This window comes from Camelus dromedarius, chromosome 14, assembly GCF_036321535.1.
Source record: "Camelus dromedarius isolate mCamDro1 chromosome 14, mCamDro1.pat, whole genome shotgun sequence".
Taxonomy (NCBI): Eukaryota; Metazoa; Chordata; class Mammalia; order Artiodactyla; family Camelidae; genus Camelus; species Camelus dromedarius.
In genome coordinates this window covers 62104738-62123575 of record NC_087449.1, presented here as the reverse complement: position 1 = coordinate 62123575, position 18838 = coordinate 62104738, and the positions used below count along the sequence as shown (strand labels likewise).

Below are 18838 nucleotides of genomic sequence, written 5' to 3'. Positions count from 1 at the left end.
AATTTCAAATGAGGGTCAAGGGTCAGACAGTGTGGGGCTTTGCTAATAATGGCTCTGGGACGGGGTTTTGCAGGCCTGAGAGACCCAGCTGTTTTGTTTTTAGATTTGTATTTTAGAATCACCCACAGATTGGCTTATTGTAGTAAAATGTGCCACCAGCTATTAGGTCTTTTATTTCCCTTATTCTAGAATCTTCAGAATATTTCAGATAGAGTGATGCATTTGAACGTCTCTTAAAAGAAGCCCCTGGTTTTCTGAAGCAATCTGAGGAGTGAGGTGGTTGGTACCAAAGACCCATTTTTGTCTGTAGTTCCTGGAAGTTACTCCTGTTGGGTGGCTGTCTTACCAGGTCCTTAACAAGCCCTCTGGGTGTTGACCTCTGTAACTCACAAACAAGTGCGATCTGGACAGGCCACGGAGGTGTAGTGTTTTCTAGGTAGCAGTGTTAATGCAGTTCTTCATAACTTTTATTAAGTGTTTTCATTAAAATGCTCTTATACCAAAGGGACGTTATCCTTTTTTTCTTTATCATCACTTTTAAATGAGGATAATGAGCTCCTCATAGATTTATCCAGCTGCAAAAGAGATGATAATATATGAAATTACTTTATGTAGATGAGTCTGGCTAAGTAAATATTAGTTGAACTGGAACATCAAAGAGAAACATTTGAATGATCATGTAAAGGATAAGTTGAATTATAGTTGATTTATAATGTGTTAATTTCTGGTATACAGTATAGTGATTCAGTCATATATATATATATATTCATTTTCATATTCTTTTTCATTATAGGCCATTACAAGGTATTGAATATAGCTCCCAGTGCTATATAGTAGGACCTGGTTGTTTATCTGTTTTATATATCACTTTTTAAAAATGTTTGAGTACTTTTTAAAAGATTACCGATCTTCATTTTTCTTGGACTTTCTCTTCTAATGTTATGTATGGGCTGCATTTGAACCAGAAAATCAGAATACTATGTGAGGGGAAATCCTGGAACTAACTTTGGAAAGCACTGAGAGTTGTTATTTACTTACGGAAGCTCATCGGAGGTAACACTGTGGACCAGTGGGGATGCGAACCTCCTGTCTCCCTGTTACTCCTTTTGTCAGTCTAAACACGCAGAATAATTAGATAGAATTAGATACTGTCTGTCTTCCAGAACAGACAGAGAAAGTGAGAAATGATCATAACGTTGGAAATTTGGCAAGCTCGATCCCCAGAGAAATTAAGATGAAAAGGAGCCTCAGGCAGTATGACAAGCCAGAGCCACTGAATGGCGTGTAGGTCTCCAGAAGAGGTTCTGTGTCCAGCATCACTGTGTTAGAGCTCTAGGCTCTGTGCAGGTGGAGGGGCAAGTCCGGAGAACAGCCAGTGGAGTGGCGTGATTTCTGTAGACTCTGTGGGGACTGGTCTGGATGAATAAAAGACTTACCTCAGCATCAGAGTTGATACAGCATGAGGCGGTGTCTTCATTGCTCTGCCTTAATTCCTGGGAGTGATTATTTCTGTCAAATTAAGTCGGTTACTGCAAGTTGAGGTTGGGTAAGGACCTAGGAGGCAGATAGTTGAGGGTTTCAATGATGGTACATACACACTAATTGAGTGAAAATTGTTTTTAATTTGCAAATTTGAATGAATACATGTCCAGTATAACAAGTAAATGATAAAAAAAGATACCAGTTAAAACCCTCACCCCCAACCCGTGAGGTAATAACTAACTATATTTAACAGTTTGGTTTGTTCTTTACAGGCCTTTCTCTGTATATCATGAGGATATAATTTTTAACGTGGTTTTAAATTGGAACGTGTACTAAAGTGTGAATTTAGATTATTATTATGGCTTTTGAAATGACTGAATTAAATTGGGTGGTGTGAAAATTACATTCTGTTTGACAAAGAGTTAATACCCAATCTGTTTAGTGGTGGGGGCAGAGCGGAGGTTAGGCCCAGATAACCTGGGGGAGGTTAAGGATGGGAGGAGGGGTTTGGGAAGAGAAAAAAGTAGAAATGGAGGAGTAAATGAGGGACCAGGTTTGAATCCTGGCTCTGGCTCTTAGTGACTTCAGTGTTCTAGTAAAATTACCAACTTCCCTAGTATCCTTATTTATGAGGGGCTTCATATTTCATAGGGTTCTTGTAAAGGTTAAATAAAATAACACATAGAGCATCTAGCCCAGTGCTTGGCACAGAGATGCTTCCCTTTCTTCAGTTCTTTCTCTCCAGATAGGGAATTTCCATGTGAAAGTTAACTTGTAATTATTTTACAGTAGTACATAATCAGGTCCCCTTGCTTTGTTAAAAGGGACTTTTATAGATCACATGAGGAAAAATTATTGATTATATGAAAGTATGTCTCCTTGGGATCAAGTCAGCTGAGTATTTTTTGATCATTAGGAAGATTTGGAAATAGATTTGTTACACATCACTGTTGAGCTTGAACCAGCGTGGGAGTCTGACCTGCCTTTGCACTGTCTTTGTCTGGAAGGAAGGGATTCTGGTTCTCCCTGTCTTTCCACTAGCCTAACCTCATGGTGTTGGGGTACTTGTGCAGTCTAGTAATTTGTAGTTACACTAAGCAAAATTCGGTCCCATTTTAAAGAGTAGGTTCTGTGTATCTGTCACTGAGGTTAATTCTGATTGGAAGCCAAGCTTTGACCAACTAAGGTAGGAACTGTATAAAAACACATTTCCATCCCAGTTCCTGATTGTAAGGTTAGACTCTCAATAAAAATGAGAAAGCTGCATACTTAAAAAAAAGTCCGTGTATGATGATTCTGATGGGAGGGGAGGCCAGTCCAGGACTCAGCAGACCTCAGCGGCCTTCCTTCAGCCTTGGGTTTTCATTTCGGAAGACTAACTGGCTCTCCCCGCCCACTTGCCTATTTTACTTAGAGCTAATACTATATCAGTGGAGGAAAGGTAGAAAATTCAGATGAGCAGAAGAAAGAAAATAAAAATTATAGATGATTCCACTTCTCAGAGAAACCCATTATTAACATTTTCATGTATTAAGTTTCAGATTCTTTTTCTTTTCATACATTCATATGTTTAAAACAAAAATGGTGTCATATAAGCCATCCATTATATAAATAGCTTTCTTCAGTCATCAGTGCAATGTGACTGTCTTTCATACCAGTAGGTATATTTCCACAACTTCTGGTCATCTTTGTTGTCCCTTAATTATAGAGATCATGTCTGTTTGCTGAAAAGACTCTTAAGGAATACAAAAGTAACAGAAAATAAAAGTTTCCATGTAAGTCAGTTAGTCATTCATACAACAGTACTTTTTAAGGTCTGCTTAATATTCCACTACATGCCTGGGTTATATACTGAGCTAATCCGTGCTATTTTCCATTTAGCAATTAATTGGAAACAGCCTGTAGTGAACTACACTGCTAAGAGCATCTTTGCACATACATCTTCGTATGATTGCCCAATTATCTCAGACGTAAAGAATAAATTCCTACCAATGTATATGCTGGTTAAAATGTATGTACATTTAAAATTTTTCTTGTCAATATTGCTTAATTCCATCCACAAAAATGGTACCAATTTACTCTCTGAGCAGTATTTTTAGGGAATGTCGGCTTTCTAATCTTATTTTTGGTTTTCCCTTAAAAAAATGAATAAATATTATTTAATTTAAAGTTATTTTTGATTATTAGGTAAATTTAATTTTTTTCCCATAAGGTTTTGGCCTGGTGTATTCCTTTATGAATTACTTGTTTGTACATTTTAAAAAACTGAAGTATTCATCTTTTTTTATAAGACTATTTTGATTTAAGTATGACTTAGCAGATTCCTTCGTCTCTTCTGAAACAAAATGAGCTATCCATAAATAATTCACTCACGTGGAACACGTTGCTCTTTGTGAAGGTCTTTACTGACCCAGGAGCCAGGACGTTCCAGTATAGCTGTGTTGTTATCTTCGGGTTGTAGGTAGACTCTTGATGCCTGCCTCCAGCTGCCTTCTTTAACTGTGTGCGGTTTTCCAGCACCATCTCTGCGTTCATCTGTAGCCACTGGTGTCTGTAGCTGTGTCAGTATGTGTATAGGTGGTGGGTGGGACTCTGCTATCTACTGTGATAAATCAGAACAAAACCTTTTATTCCCAAGCTGGTAAAAAGGAATGAATATGGACTGATAATGCTAAAAGACCAACTAACCACTCCCTTTTCCTTATTTTATCATGCTGGCAAATATGGCAAAAATATCTCTTAAACATTTAAGCAGCTTATATTATTTTGGTGTGCAAAGTTTAGATGTTGTATCCTGATGCTGTCTCTTCATACCATACCATTTGGGACTGCTCTTTCTCTTTGTTTTAAAAGGAGAGAAGCGTGTGTGCCTCTGTGTGTGTGTGTGCACGCACACACTTAAACGTGTATAAGCTGAGGGTGAGTGTGACAGTGAGTTTGAAAAGGAGACAAGTGTGATGTGGATAACCTCTTTTTAGAATGGTGCAGATAAGTGCTTTAGTAAACAACCAGTTTTTTCAACTCACTGTGCATACTTACAGGAGAGTGAAAATATTCTCCTTGACACTTGGTGGTGATTAAATAAAGTAACTGCAGAGCATCTTCTAGCATGGTACATGTCACATAGTGGTGTTCGTGAAATGTTGGCAGTTGTACATTCGTGTATAACTATGTCCTTTCATTAATTTCATAGTTATTTGTTGAGAGCCTGCTCTATGCCAGGCACTGGTCAAGGTCTTAGAAGTACTACAGTGAATGGAAGAACTAAAACGTTTTCTCACAGAGCTAGTACTCTGGTGTGGGGAGACTGTCACTAAGTAAGTAAGTAAGTAGATGATCTCACACTTTAAAAGAGCACAAGTACCATGAAGGAAAATAAATTGGGGGGAATGACTGGGGGTGCTGATGGGAAGAGAAGGATTCACAGTTTTAGCTAGGATGGTCAAGGAAGGCACTGGTAAGGGGAGTCAAGTAGAGCTGGGGCCAAGCCTGTCTTCACCACTAATTAAGTGACTTTGTGAAGGTTATTTACCCTTTGATCCTGAATTTTCACATGTTAAAAAAAGAGATAAGGAACCTGATGCATAAGGTTAAGTGAGACAATATGGAAAGTATGTAGCATTAGGCTGGCCATCTGACTCCCAACAGGAAGAAAGCAGTGTTAGTGGCCAGTAGGGTGGGCACTGCCCCGGCAGTCACAGGCCGGGAGACACAGGCGCGCCCCAAGGAGCAGAGAGCTGGGGCTTTGCTCCAGAAGCGAAGCTGCAGTCAACCAGAGTGTGTAGTGTGGGTAGGCGAGAAAAGAAGAAATGAGTGGTGAGTCTTGACTGAATATGTGTGTGTAGTCTAGGCAAGTGATGGACGTATCAGGAGTCTTTCTTTTCTCCCAAAAGAGAAAGTAAAAGGCTCATTTCTTTTGCTTTGATTTTCACAGATCTTCACCTTTTGATTCTACAGTTCTATTTCAGTGCCTCATCAAGTGCTTTACAGTCTCATTTGGGGGAAGTAAAACATAGATAGATGTATATATGTATATACAAAGAATAAGTTAAAAATATCTGCTAAGTAGATTTTCTCTAAAATGAAGGAATAAGTGCTGGAAGCTTCTGGGAGGAGGGATTGAGAGGGAATGATCAGGGAAAGCTTCTTGCAAGAGTAGACGTGGTCTGACTCCTGAAAGAGGGGTCAGGGTTTTTGGTCTTTTTTGGAAGGACACAGATGTTCCCCAGGGTGCGGGGCCCCTGGATCGGGAAGCTTTTAAGGTCAGCTAAGGTTGCAGAAGCATGGTACGCTGTCACCGTGTCACCCACGTGGAGGCTCACACTGCGTGTTCACTTACTGAGGTTTTGGTCAGCCCCGCAGTGAAGGAACCTGCGGAGCTGTGAACCCCAGCAGGGCTGGGCCCCCACACGTGACTTGCAGAGCAGCCCAGGGGAACACGGCCGCGAGCCCTCTCCTGCCCTGAGTTACTCGTGTCCCACAGAGTTGTCGCCTGTCTTTGTGTACATATTTGCAAAGCATTTGGAGATCATCAAGCATATTTACTACATAGCACTTTAGGAGAAAAAAATTACACCCAAATAGGAAAATAACTAAGGAGGATGATACAACTTTGGACCTCAGTTTTCGTCTTTATTTTTCTTTTTCCTGTTGCTAATTTATTTTGTTCCTATGAAACGCTTTATAAAGTGATACAAGAATTGCCTGAGAAGTTGAAAACGGAAATGTTTTAAAGATACTCCTATTTTAATAAATGTGTTTTTCCCTCTCCCAAGGTCTACTACCCGAATCTGGGGTGGATGTGCATTGACGCCACCGATCCTGAGAAGGGGAACTGGCTGCGATATGTGAACTGGGCCTGCTCGGGGGAAGAGCAGAATCTGTTTCCACTGGAAATCAACAGGGCCATTTACTATAAAACGTTAAAGGTAAGAGTGTTAGAATGAGCGTGCTGTTAGTTACTTGGCATGCATATTTGCAAATACTGTCCTTAGTCGTGACTGACAGTAACGACTTTGCAGACCTTGAAAGGGATATATTTGAAAGTGGTCCATCAACACGCTGAAAGGTCTGTGTTTTAAATATGCCGTTGCCACTGCTTCACGTGAGTAAGGGCGCTAAGGCATGAAGATTGTGCTCAGCCTTTATAGACACCAATGAGTTAAGTGTGTGGCAGCCACTTCCCTCCTCTGAAGATACAGACGCGTTGGGAACCATCTGACTGGCAGATGAATCTAACTGTAAGGAACTCTGGTTCTGTGTTCACTAAAAACACATTCTTAGTCTTCAGTGTAATGTAGCCTTGGATTGGCTTTTCTTTTCCCTGAATTTTACTCAGAATAGAAATTAAACTGAACATGTTTCTTCTGCCAGATTTTTATTTGGAGACATTAATTGTTGAGATGAAAAGAAGAGGACAGTCATTTTATAGAGTTTGTGGTGAGGTAAGAGGTCACTTCAGGGAAGTTAGTACTCCGAAGCATTGTTATTTCTGCAACAGGCAAGCCCACATCTGTCTCCCTCGTTTTGATGTTCTCCTGGAAGGCAAATCTGCACTCAGCGTGCATGGAGATGTTCTCTAAGGTGAAGTCTTGAGGCTCTAAAAATAGATGATTGTTGCTTTCTGGAATAGGTATGTTTGCTGACATTGCTGTAAGGCAGATTTTTCTTTATTCACTTACTTCTATTAAAAATGTCATAGATTGGGGGACAGTCCATGGAAAAAATGATCTCCATGGAGCTGAAGACTCTCGATGAGCCAGCGTTTACGCTGAGGGTCAGCTCTGCAGCATGCTGAGTTTGGCCTGTGTGGTGGCACTAGGACTTCTGGAAGCTTAACTTACAGCTATTTGATTTTCCTTTGCTGTATTTTTCCTGGCATCTTTAGCCAGCTGGATTGCCCTTTACCTCTTATATACCCATGTCCTTGCTTCCAGTCCCTGTAGGAAACATCTGTGTGTGTGTGTGTGACACTTTCTCACTTAAAACTTCTATAACCTTCTTTCCCATTTTCTTTCTGCTGGATTGTGATAGCATGATTTTCTAGTAGGTTACACTGGAGTTTGAAATTGGATTCAAAATTTGATTCAAGAATTAATTCTGTTCCTCAAATTTACTTAAAGTGAGAGTTACATCGGGCTGAATCAGTGAGGCAGAGTCCTGGTGGAGGTGAAGTACCAGCCAGGGGACGGCTATGAGACAGTTGAGGGAGTAGAGAGAAGGTCCCGAGGGAGGACAAGCCCAGGGAGGTCCTGGGACACTTGGCAGTTCCTCCATCAGACCTCAGGTTCAAATGTGTTCATCGCTGATAGCAAAGCTGGGAAACAGAGAGAAGCTAGAAAGAATAGTGTCTGCGAGTTAAGTCTGGAGCCAGACTCCTGGATGAAATCCTGACTTGCTATGTGACCCAAGGCAAGTTATTGTGATTTCAACTAGCTGTGAAATCTTAGGCAAGTCACTTTCTGTGCCTCAGTTTCCTTACTTGTAAGATACACGTAATTATAGTATGGATCTTATAGGGTTATGATGATTGCATAGGAGATTGTGAGTAGAGTTCTAGCACCTAAAAAGTGCTGAAGAAATGGCAGCTGCTCGTTTTGGCAAGGCAGTGTAGTGTCAGGTCAGGAGCGGGGACTCTGGAGCAGGCTGCCTTGTGAGCAGATTTTGGCTTTGAGATACGTGACCATAAGAAGTTACTTAAACCCCATCTTAGTTTTCTCATCTGTAAAAATGGAGGTAATAGTAAAATTAATACATACAGTTGTTGTGAAGATTAAACAAGCCAATATGTATACAGTTCTGTGAACAGTTCCTAGTCTAACCCAAGTCTTCAAAGTGTTAACAAGCTATACGACTACTATTATTATTTTTACCTGATTTTGTTCGAAGTAAAGTAGCTCTGATCTTTGCAGACCCGGCCCCCCATCCTAACCTTTGACATTTGCTCAAGTATGCACAAGACCTTTCAGATTCCTTGCTAGCGATTATCTAACTATATTCTTATAGACTAAACTTTCTGTGGATTAGGTTATGTAATAAATTACATGTGATGTTCTCTGGGTCTCTGTAGCACCTTGTCAGCTATCACCTAGATAATTCGGAAATCTCAACACTGGTTTTGTTTGTAATATGATTAAAAACTACTTTAAATTCCTGAAGGTTAACTGTTAGCCTGCTGTCCATCCATTCATCTGTTCATTAGTTCATCAAGTATTTATTGAGCGTCTGCTGTGTACCGGCTGTTGATAGTAGTGAGCAGAACAGACAAGGTCTCTGGTCTCATGGAACTTCTAATTTGTGGGAGAGGTAGCAGATAATAAACAAGTAAACAAAATAATTTCAGATATCGGTAAGTGCTCTGAAGATAAGAAAATGTGATAGAAATTGACTTGGTGATGGAGGGCTACTGTAGTTCTGATGGGTCAGGGAAGACAAGACATACGGACACCAGCCCCACCCCCACCCTCCCCCACTGGTGTGAGGACCCAGATACACAGAGATCTCTGGAGCAGTTCAGGGAGAACTTCCCTGGCAGAAGCAGAAGTATTGAAGTAGGGATGATCTATATTGTGCGTGCGTGTGTGTGTGTGTGTGTGTTTTAAAGGACTTGAAAGGCTTCTATTGGTTTGGCTGTATTGAGGAGAGGGATGGTGAATGAGGCTGGTGAGGTGGGCAGGGGCCAGATCAGGGAGGCCTAACAGATTATGCTGGGGGATAGATTGTAGTTGGGTAAGCATGGATATGCTTTGTGTGTTCTCATTATTCTGGAATATTTCTCTTAATTTGACCTACTGCCAGGAATATTTATAGGAACCCTTGCCTATTCCTAAATCGATTTGGTAAAATTTCAAGTTTATATTTACTGATATTTAGAGAAGAGAGAATGCTTTGTTCTGTAAGCCTTTCTGAACCCGAAGGAAGAATTTAAATTCGTTTTGTTGTTATTTTTGTTTTTTGTTAAATGTCAAAATACAACATATAAGAAAAGGTTGCTTGGACTTTTGACTTTATGTTTTAAAATGTGGGTTTGTATTTCCAGTGTTTAAGGACATACATTGTCTTCTGAAATTTGACTTACAAAATCTTAAATGTGCTAAGCAGTGCAGAATTAAAAACAGTGCAGTGCAGAAGCAGGCAGTCATTGATTTTAAAAGATATATTATTTTCCTCTTGGTAAAATTAAGACTATTATTTGTGTAGCTGTTTTAATACAAAGCTGGGAAGCATATTGCTTGATAATATAATCATCTCAGCTGCTAACACTTTTGGGTATTGTTTAATAACTAACAAATCAGGTTGTTCTTAATCTAGCTATTCACCAGTTCATTAACCATTTAGAAGTTTTACTTTAGATTTGAGGTAAAACATATTCTGGTATGTTTTTATGTTGTGTTTTTGTTGTTGTTGTTGTTTTTGTAACAACAAATAGTACCCTAAGTAGAGAGTCTGTGTTGGTGTTTAACTCCTCCCAGTTGCTAGCTAGTATAGGTGATAACTCTGCAGAAGGCTGGAGTGGAGTGAACAGGGAAGCTTAGGGCGCTGAGTCTGGGAGGAATCTTGACGATGTCCAGTGGATTCTTCTAGCCAGTGTTCCGGTTATGCTGTTTGATTTAGAAACATATGGGGAATATACTTTTCCTTACTCCTTTCCATTTTCTTTTTTGCTTTGGTTTTATTTAAGACTTTATATATTTCTGTAAACCCTAATCACTTCAAGGAGTATATGATACCAACATTTCATCAATATGTGACTTATAACAAAAATATGGAGAAGTAAACTGTGTATTTGGAACTAGAAATAGTTTAAATATAGACGCCTGTTCCTTCAGCAGCAATAGATTAGCTCATAAGAGTGCCAAAAGGCATCTGTAATGGCTATTTTAACTCATTAAAATCTTATATATTAAGTTTTTTGGTTTAGGTGTAACTGATTCAAGAAGGGAAATAACAGTACATTGGTTTAAAGATAAGAAAATAGCAGGTTTTAACCGTCCTTGGGGAGAACAAAATAAATAGTGGCTTTTTAAAAAAATCTTAACTTAGAATATTTTAAAATTTGGACTATATAAACATTGAGTTCTGCAGAGAATGAAATAAAGTAATATTTACTTTCAAGGGCTTTATCTGGGCTGAAAGGTATGTTGAAGTGAAGAACTACCTCTAAACTGACATCTTGATGGACTTCTACCTGCCCCTAAAAACAAGGGTATCCTCTTCCGTAACCACAGTGCAGTGATCAAAATCAGGAAACCCACACTGGCACAGTATTTTATTAGCTAATCTATTAATCTTATTCAAATTCTGTCAATTGTTCCAATCATGTCCTTTTAGGAAAAGAAAACTCCGTTGCATTTAGTTGTAATGTCTCATCAGTCTCCTTAGTTTGGACAGTACCTCAGTCTTTGTCTTTTATAATCTTTCAGTTTTGAGAAAACTGGTCAGTAATTTTGTAGAACGTCTCACAGTTTGGCCTTCACTTGTGTTTTATCATGAATAATTACATTTGCACATTTTGGGCAGAAATCTCCAGAAGTGATGCTGTGTTATTTTCTGTGCATCATTATCAGGAGGTATATGATGTTGATTTGTCTCGTTGTAAAGGTACTGTTTTTCCCATTGTCATTAATAAATGTTTTATGGGGAGATATTTTGAGACTATGCAAATACTCTGTTACTCCTTAGACTTTTATTCGCTAGTTTTAGCATTAACTGATGATTCTTGCCTGAATCAGTTATTACTCTGATGATTGTTGGTTGTTTTATAATTCCATTACTTCTTTTTCACTGATTATTTGGGATCTACTGAAGGGAGAGCTTTCCTTATTTATTTATTTTTATATTCGTTCATTCATTCACTCATATCAGTATGAACTCATGGATTCTTATTTTATTCACTGGGTTTTAGGTAGAATTTTACTTGTGTTGATACTCTTGGAAGTTTTGAACAGATGAATCATTATGAGAGAAACCAATAAGCCATTTCTTTGCATTTTGTTTGGGAGTGTAATCTTCCCACTCAGTGTATTTTTTCTTCAAGACCTTGTTCTCGGTATAGTCAGTATGATGTGTGGTCCTTGTCCTCACTCCTCACAGGGCTGTTAGAAGTGAATGTTTTACGAGCCTGATACATGTGCAGTATTTTTAGGCATTTCTTTGTAAATATAAAAGTTCCCTTGTAAAGCCGATGTGCAGTGCTGAGGGCGAGGCAGCGGACCCCCGTGGGCCGAGCAGGCTGGCCGCGGTGCAGACGGTGCCCTGCCGGGCGCTCGCGTCCTCCGCGCCGCCTCTTCCGTGGGCACGTCCGTGGTGTAACGAGCCGTGAGTTTACAAACGTGCGGTGGCATGGAGTTCTTATCATGCTTAACTCGCTCTCGGACTCTAAAACCTGCGCTGACAATTAGCTTTCGGCACGTCTCTTTCCAAAGTGCCTGGCTCTTTTCAGTTACGCTTTATATTTCCCTTCAGCTTAGATTTCGTGGGCAAAATGGTTCCGTGGTTTATTTTTCCTTGTGCGTGGATAGTCGTGAGGCTTTGAACGGTGAGATCCCGTGGCATATGTCAGGTTTGAGTGTAAAGCGATTCTGTCAGATGCCGACGTCCACCGGACGGACTCCGTGGGGCCGAGGCGGCCGGGAAGTGAGGTCCTCCCTCCAGCAGAGGGTCCCTTCCCGCGCCGCCCAGCCCGCGGCTGCCGCGCTGGAGGAGCCCTTCCTGCCGGGCTGGCCTCCGGCGCGCCGCCCCGCTGGGAGCGCCGCCCCGCCCCGCCCCGCCCCGCCAACAACCGCCGCTCTGATTGGCCCGGCGCCTGTCTCTTCTCTCCCCGCAGCCAATCGCGCCGGGCGAGGAGCTCCTGGTCTGGTACAATGGGGAAGACAACCCCGAGATAGCAGCTGCGATTGAGGAAGAGCGAGCCAGCGCCCGGAGCAAGCGGAGCTCCCCGAAAAGCAGGAAAGGTAGGAGCCCGCCGCCGCCCCGGCTCCCCGCCGCCGCCCGGCCCTGGCCGGATCCGGGCCCCGGCGGCGCCTGCGGCCCTCGGTGACCTTTACCCGGACACGGCGCCGGCCCGCGGTGCCAGCCCCCCCGGCCGCTGCTGAATCACGGCGCCGGACGCCTTGCTCGGGCTCTTTGCTAACTTGGGGCGGAGCAGCCGGGCGTGGAAAAGTGAGCGGAGCGGCGCGCCGCGAGGGCGGCCGGGCCGGCTGTCACCTCCCTCGCCGCCGTCTCCATAGCTGGACTTGCGGGCGGGAGCGGCTGCCGGTCCCTCGGAGCCCGGCACGCCGGTATATTCTTAGCTTTTTGTGCTGTTCGCCAGCGACGCGTCATAAAATGTGTTTCGAGAGTGACATTTCCAGGTCCGCAGAGTCGGTGGCCTGTGTCCACCCAGATTGTGCGGGAGGGCTGGGCGCGCTGCGGGGCCGGAGAGCCGGCCGGGCCGGACACTGCTCCGCGGCCACCCACTCGTCCCGGGCCGGGCCTGCCACTCCGGCCACCGGGCCCGGCCGCCCGCCGCGCCACCCCACGCGAGGCCGCGCTGCGCACCATCGCTTTGCTCGCGGTGGGTGAAGGTTTTAGCGCACAGCTTCCCGGAATTTAGGCCATTATCAAAATGGAATTTTGGTAGTTGAACAGTATGCTGTTTTGTCACTTTTGAGTCAATTCCAATAGTTTTATTTTGTTTATGATGTTTTCAAACAAAAGGTAAGGCGTAGTCACACTTACAGAAGGCAAGGAATAATTTCTGGGAGGAAAATAGTTTGATTCGATATATCATGTTTCCAGCTGGCGCTCTACACTTTTTTTGTTTGTTTGTTTGTTTTAAAGAAGAATTTTAATATGAATTCGTGAATTTTTCGGAGAGCCGAGTTTGAATATATGCCAAGGCGCAGTATGGTTGTTTCTTATTAATGTAACCCCCTCCTTATTTTGCCCGCCTTAGGTGTTACGTAAATTTTTGTATCCATCTGGACTTAGGCGGCCATCCTTTAGTCAGAACATTGCAGAGTGAATTGGAGTCATACTGTAAATAAAATCATAATGTAAACTTGATTTTGGAAAAATATAAAAGTAATATTTTAAAATGTAGGCAAGAAGTCCATTTTGATTTTTCTGTTACATGTTCTTTGTGTTTCACAGTGTAATGCAAGTGCAGCTAACCCATCCAAGGGAGTTTGTTGGAGCCTTTTACTAAACACATGTTCTCTGTTTATCTGATGTGATTTTGTCACAGTTTTAGGACATTAAATATTTTGATCTTGAATCAGTTAGATGATCACGGCCTAGAAATTTGCCAGGTGTGTTTTGTTTGTTTTTTGTTGTTGTTTACTGTTTTAACAGTATTGAGATTTTTGTTGCTATTAGGCTTAGAGCATAATTGTTTGCTAACTTCACATAATTCAGATTGTTCCCCTATTTAGCGTTCTTTTGTTTGTAACTAATGTCACCAGCCTTTCCAGGTAAGTTGTGTTTTGCAGGGGCTGGACTTTGGTGGGGAAAAGGGAATCTTGACTCTGCTACCAAGCATAACTAACTCACGTATTTAATATGTATGCATAGCTTAATAGCAAATTCATGCTAAGGCTTTCCTCTGTTCAGCATATTTTGGTATGCATGTTTGAAACATCCCATTACTGTAAGTTTTCTATTTATCCCTTAATTGTTTTTCTTTTTGGATGTGGAGGAAAAAACTGAAAGTAAACTTTTTGCTTTATTAGTATTGCTGAATTTTGACATTAAGTAGTTCATATTTCTTATCCTTTTATTCCTATTATTTATAACTACTCTGAGCTGAGTATAACCCACTGAATCTTAAGTTTTAATTAAAGAACTTGCATGAAACTCACTCTTCAGCTTGACAGTCTGTTTTTCTGTGTTGAACAGCTTACTGGTAAAGAGGCCTGTTTGCTCTTTATGGTCTTAAGTTTGGAGAGTTTAAATAGTCAAACCTTTTTGTTTTTAAGTCAGATACTCTATGAAAACTAAGTTAGCTTACAAAGACTTGAAATGGAGAATTTTTTTATATTAACTTGGTTCTGTTTAGGTCTTAAGTGTGATCTCAGACATTTAAATATATTTTCAGGCAGTGATGTCAGAGAATAAATCAAGATAAGTTTCATTCGGTAGCAATGTTAACTTCGTATTTCTGAAAGCCAGATGTTGAAGACATTCAGCTGGCAGGTAGTAGACAGGCAGTGGCCCTAACTTCTTTTCGGCTGGGAGGCAGGCAGAGAGAAACAAAGGGCTGAATTCCTCACAGTTCTGGGGCTCTGCTCCTTTGCATGACAGCTGCCGTGCCTACAGCTGTGCATTGCATGTGGTGCCTTTCAGAAGTCATCAGATCGCTGGTGGATCATGAGGCGTGTTGTGGGCAGTGAAAAGCCCTGATTCCTTTACATACAGAGCAGCCCCTTCTCCTCTCTCTCCCTCTCCCTCTCCCTCTCTATCTCTGTCTCTCTCTGTCTCTTATTCATTCATTGAACTGATGTCTGTTAAGCCCCTGCCGTGTGCCGGGCACTCTGCTAGGTCATGTTGGGCGGGCAACGGTGAGCAGAAAAGCAGCCGTGACTTTTTCTTCTGGCGCCTGTGGTCTAGCGGGGGAGACAGGAGCTAGCTACGTCAGTAAATTGCCGATCATGGAACAGGCCCTCAGTAAATATTTGTTGATTGGTGAACAAAGACGCACACAAACCTGTGAAGAAGGAAGAGAACACAGGGCTGTGAGAACACGGTTCACGATGTCTCTGACCAGGGAGCATGAAGTTTTGCCAGGGGCCAACGGTGTACATATGTTAAGCATTTCAAACTAGAATTTTGGTGTCTCACCTTTGTAATTCAGCCTAACTTCTTAACGTGTCTGAGCAGCCCGTGTAATGAGGTTGAACGTGAGAAGTTCCTTGGATGGACAGATGAAACTTTTCAGATAGAGAGGAAGGGAGGGTTTTCAGTGTTGGGTGTTTCAAGTAATTCTCATTTGAACCACGGGAAGATTAGAATCTGTGAAGTAACATAGAAAGGCCAAATTTAGAAGTATTTATCATCTTTATTTCTGTTCCTTGTTTGTGAGAAATGAGGGATTGAATTTGCTTGTTAGCAGTAAGTGACTGTTGGCAAGTGTTCTTTTAAAACACAGACTTTTAATAGCTGAATGTGTTGTTGCCCTGCTCTCTCGGCTACGTTAAGAGCCTCACCTGAAGTTCTTTTACTCTAAAGAAATAGCAGTGTCTGGATACATGTGTGCTTAGTGGAAGGAATAAAAAGTGTGGGACCCTAGGGTTTTTAGTAGGTGTGTCACTGGGCAGATCATGCCACTTTTCTGGGGCACCGTTTCCATAGCCGAAAAACCAGGTGTCTTAACACAGAATGGCCCTTGTGCTACCTAACCTCACAGACTTGCTGTCAAGAGCAGGTGAGATCATGAAAAGGAACAGCTGTGCAGCATGCAGGTCCCTGGTACCTGTAAGTGCCACCAACAGAATGTGGCTGACAGTGACTTACACGGGTCTTGCAGAGGAGCTGCCGGGTTTGTGCAGCATTTAGTTGCTGGTTTTCATGGGGCAGCTGTGAAAGGTACGCGGTGGTCTGTCCCTCTCCCTTTCCGTGCAGAGCCTCACTCCAGGCCGATTCACCCTTATATTAGGCCTGCTTCTAACCTGTTGACTTTCCTGTCCTGTAGCACATTAGAAGGAGGAAATTAGGAGAGTTATTTATAGCAGCAAGTAGTTTTACAGCTGATAGCTAGACAGTTGAGAGACAGAAAGTTTATAACAAAACCCGTAATGAACTATGAAGAGCACAGTTCCTTGAGATCACTTAACAGGTTCAGATAATCTTTGATTAAAAACTGTAAATAGTCCCAGAAGATCAAATGAACTAGATCTTAGTATTTATCTAAGTGACTTTTAGTCACCACAGAACAGTTAAATTATAATCCACTAAAAAAGCAAATATATCATCTGTTTCTGCAAATAAAGTTGTTCATATTAAAAACCTAGGTTTGTGGAGAACACAGAATATTAAAGTTGCACCTTTTTGAAGTTCTTTCTTCTCTAAAGTTAACAAAGCCTGTAGAAATTTATGGTCCATTTGTGGTGGGGTGGGGAGTGGGGTGGGTAAGAGATCCACATGCAAAATAAGTTAGTCTCAGGCATTTTAAGAAAAAAACAAGCGCTAAAGTAATGGTGCAGGCAGTAAGGACTGTTGATGCTGAGAGCGGGAGAGGGACTCTGCACTGGGATGCCTGAGAGTCTTTATTTAGAAAGGGTGGCAGGATGGGGGCATTTAGAACCTGGAGAGGGGCAGGGAGGACACGCAGAGGACGCTTAGGGACACTCAGAGGTCCAAGAAGTTGTAAATGGGTGATGGTCCGTGCCAAACCCCCCCCACCCCCCCCCATTTAACAGGTGTTTGCTCTGTGTCAGACACGATTCCAGGTGCTGAAGTTACAGTTGAGAACTAAAACAATCCAGGTTCCTGTACTCACGGAATTTACATTCTGGAGAGTGAGGGCACCACCAGCCAACAGGTGAACAAGACAGGTCTTGTAATGCTAATGAAGTGTGTGTGTGTATGTGTATTGGTGGTGGTTAGGTTTGGTGTGATTGTCAGGGGTAGCCTTTCAGAGACTGTGACATGAATGACACCATCTCTGTCAAGTTCTCGGGGTGGAGAGCTCTAGGAAGGGGGTCCAAGCTGGGTGTTCTTTTAGCAATTTGGGAGATTTACTGCGGGGGTGGTGTGTAGAGAGAGCCACCTAGAAACCCGCATGAGTCTTTCTGTATAAAACTCAGTTCTGCAAATGGACACACTGGCCCCTTCTCTGCCAGCACTGCACTTAGTGGCTGGACTGGTAGGGGAGGTCAGAGAGGTGAATAAAACATCCAAGGAGGAGCTTACTGTCTGTTTTATGGCAGCTTAGTATGGGTCAAGCATACTAGGTGTTGTAGATGATGTGTGTGCAGGCTCCAGGATAGGGAAGGCTTGGCAGGAGCCCTGTGGGAAAGGAGGTGATGCTTTGTGGTCGAAAAGCAGAGCGCAGTGGGGAGGACTCCTGCAAAGGATATGGAGGAGGAGGAGAAGGAGAAGGGAAGAGTTAGGGAAAGACAAACTCACAGGAACATGAGAGGTCACAGGACATTGCTGGACAACAGGTAGAACACAGAGATGCAGCAAGAGGCTCTGATGGAGAAGTCGAGCCCGTGGGCAGAGGTGTGCGACGCCCAGCCAGCTGGACGAAGGAGCCCTGAGTAGTGCTGAGTGGTCCTGAGCCTCCTGTGGGTTTTCCTGCCGAGCCTCTACTTCTGCGTGGTTGGTTTGTACCAGCTCCACGTGAGGCCACAGACACCTAGGGAGGGTGATAGCTTGTCCAAGCTCTCTCTGCCAGTGTCAGAGTCAGAATTTGAACCCAGGTTTTCCAAGCCTTTTCCTGTGCATAGTATGCTGCTTTCTTGTCCACTTCTACATTCAGTGGGCAATTGCAGTAGAAGTGACAATGCTGGTTCCATTTAAAATTACAAGTAGAGAATACATTTAATAAAAGCAGAGAACTGGTAGGTTTCAGAGGAGTTTGATGTCTCAGCCTTCCCTAGCAGCCGACAGCTCTGTTTGATGCTCCTTGGCAAAGCTGAAGAGTAGAGGCCTGGCCGAATGATAGAGCCCTGGCCATGGTGCCTGAGGATGATGGCAGATGGGCCCTGAGCCTTCTGGGTGCCTGGTGGGCAGGTCCTGTGCCCACATACAGGGCATTCTTCATATTTCTTGCTGGCAGGTGCTGGAGCAGGGCGTGGAGCGATTAGAGGTGGCTACGATCCTGAGGAGATATGGCCCCAGCATTAGATGTTATATGGCTTGCAAGCTTGTCACTTTGGGCCCAAGTGAGCAGGGTCCTGTTTGGTCCCCAGGGGAGTCTTGCCTCTAGCTGAGTGATGCCTTTGCTGAGCACTGGTTGATAGTTAGAGATGGTTGCCTGTCAGGTTGATTCCTGCTGTTTTGGTGGTGGTCTAAGTTTAAAAGCTCAGTGCAGTTTTAATATTTTTTCAATAGTAAGAGTCAGGGAATTTTTAAAAATTTTTAATTCTGCTGCTGCTACTGAATTGCTTCAAATTTAGGTAAAGAAGTTGGTCAGTATTTTTGTGCCTTTGATTCTTGCTGTGTATAACCTTGTTCGTACAGAAATTATATGGATTAATTAAAAATTTTCAAAGCATTTTGCAGATTTTACAACTGTGTTTTAGTGGATGAATTTGCAAAAATCCTAATATGTACCGTGATTAAAAACTGCTTCAAACTTCATAATTGAATGTGTTGGGAAATACACTGCGCTCTGAGGTTGCTATTCTGGTTCTTCTGTCCATGTGGAAACTGG

At 42.5% G+C, this 18838-nt stretch overlaps 1 protein-coding gene across 6 annotated transcripts in view; it reads left to right on the top strand.

Annotated features, from left to right (window-relative positions):
- The window catches only part of PRDM2 (PR/SET domain 2), a 109228-nt gene that overhangs the window by 34220 nt on the left and 56170 nt on the right, over positions 1-18838 (top strand). For 5 of the 6 annotated variants that reach the window (XM_031464107.2, XM_031464104.2, XM_031464103.2 and 2 more), the window contains 2 exons: positions 6258-6410; positions 12308-12434. In XM_031464107.2, coding sequence (XP_031319967.1) covers positions 6258-6410; positions 12308-12434 — 280 coding nt within the window. Of the gene's footprint in view, positions 1-6257; positions 6411-12307; positions 12435-18838 lie in introns of those variants that run through there. The other variant, XM_031464105.2, reaches the window with a different exon arrangement.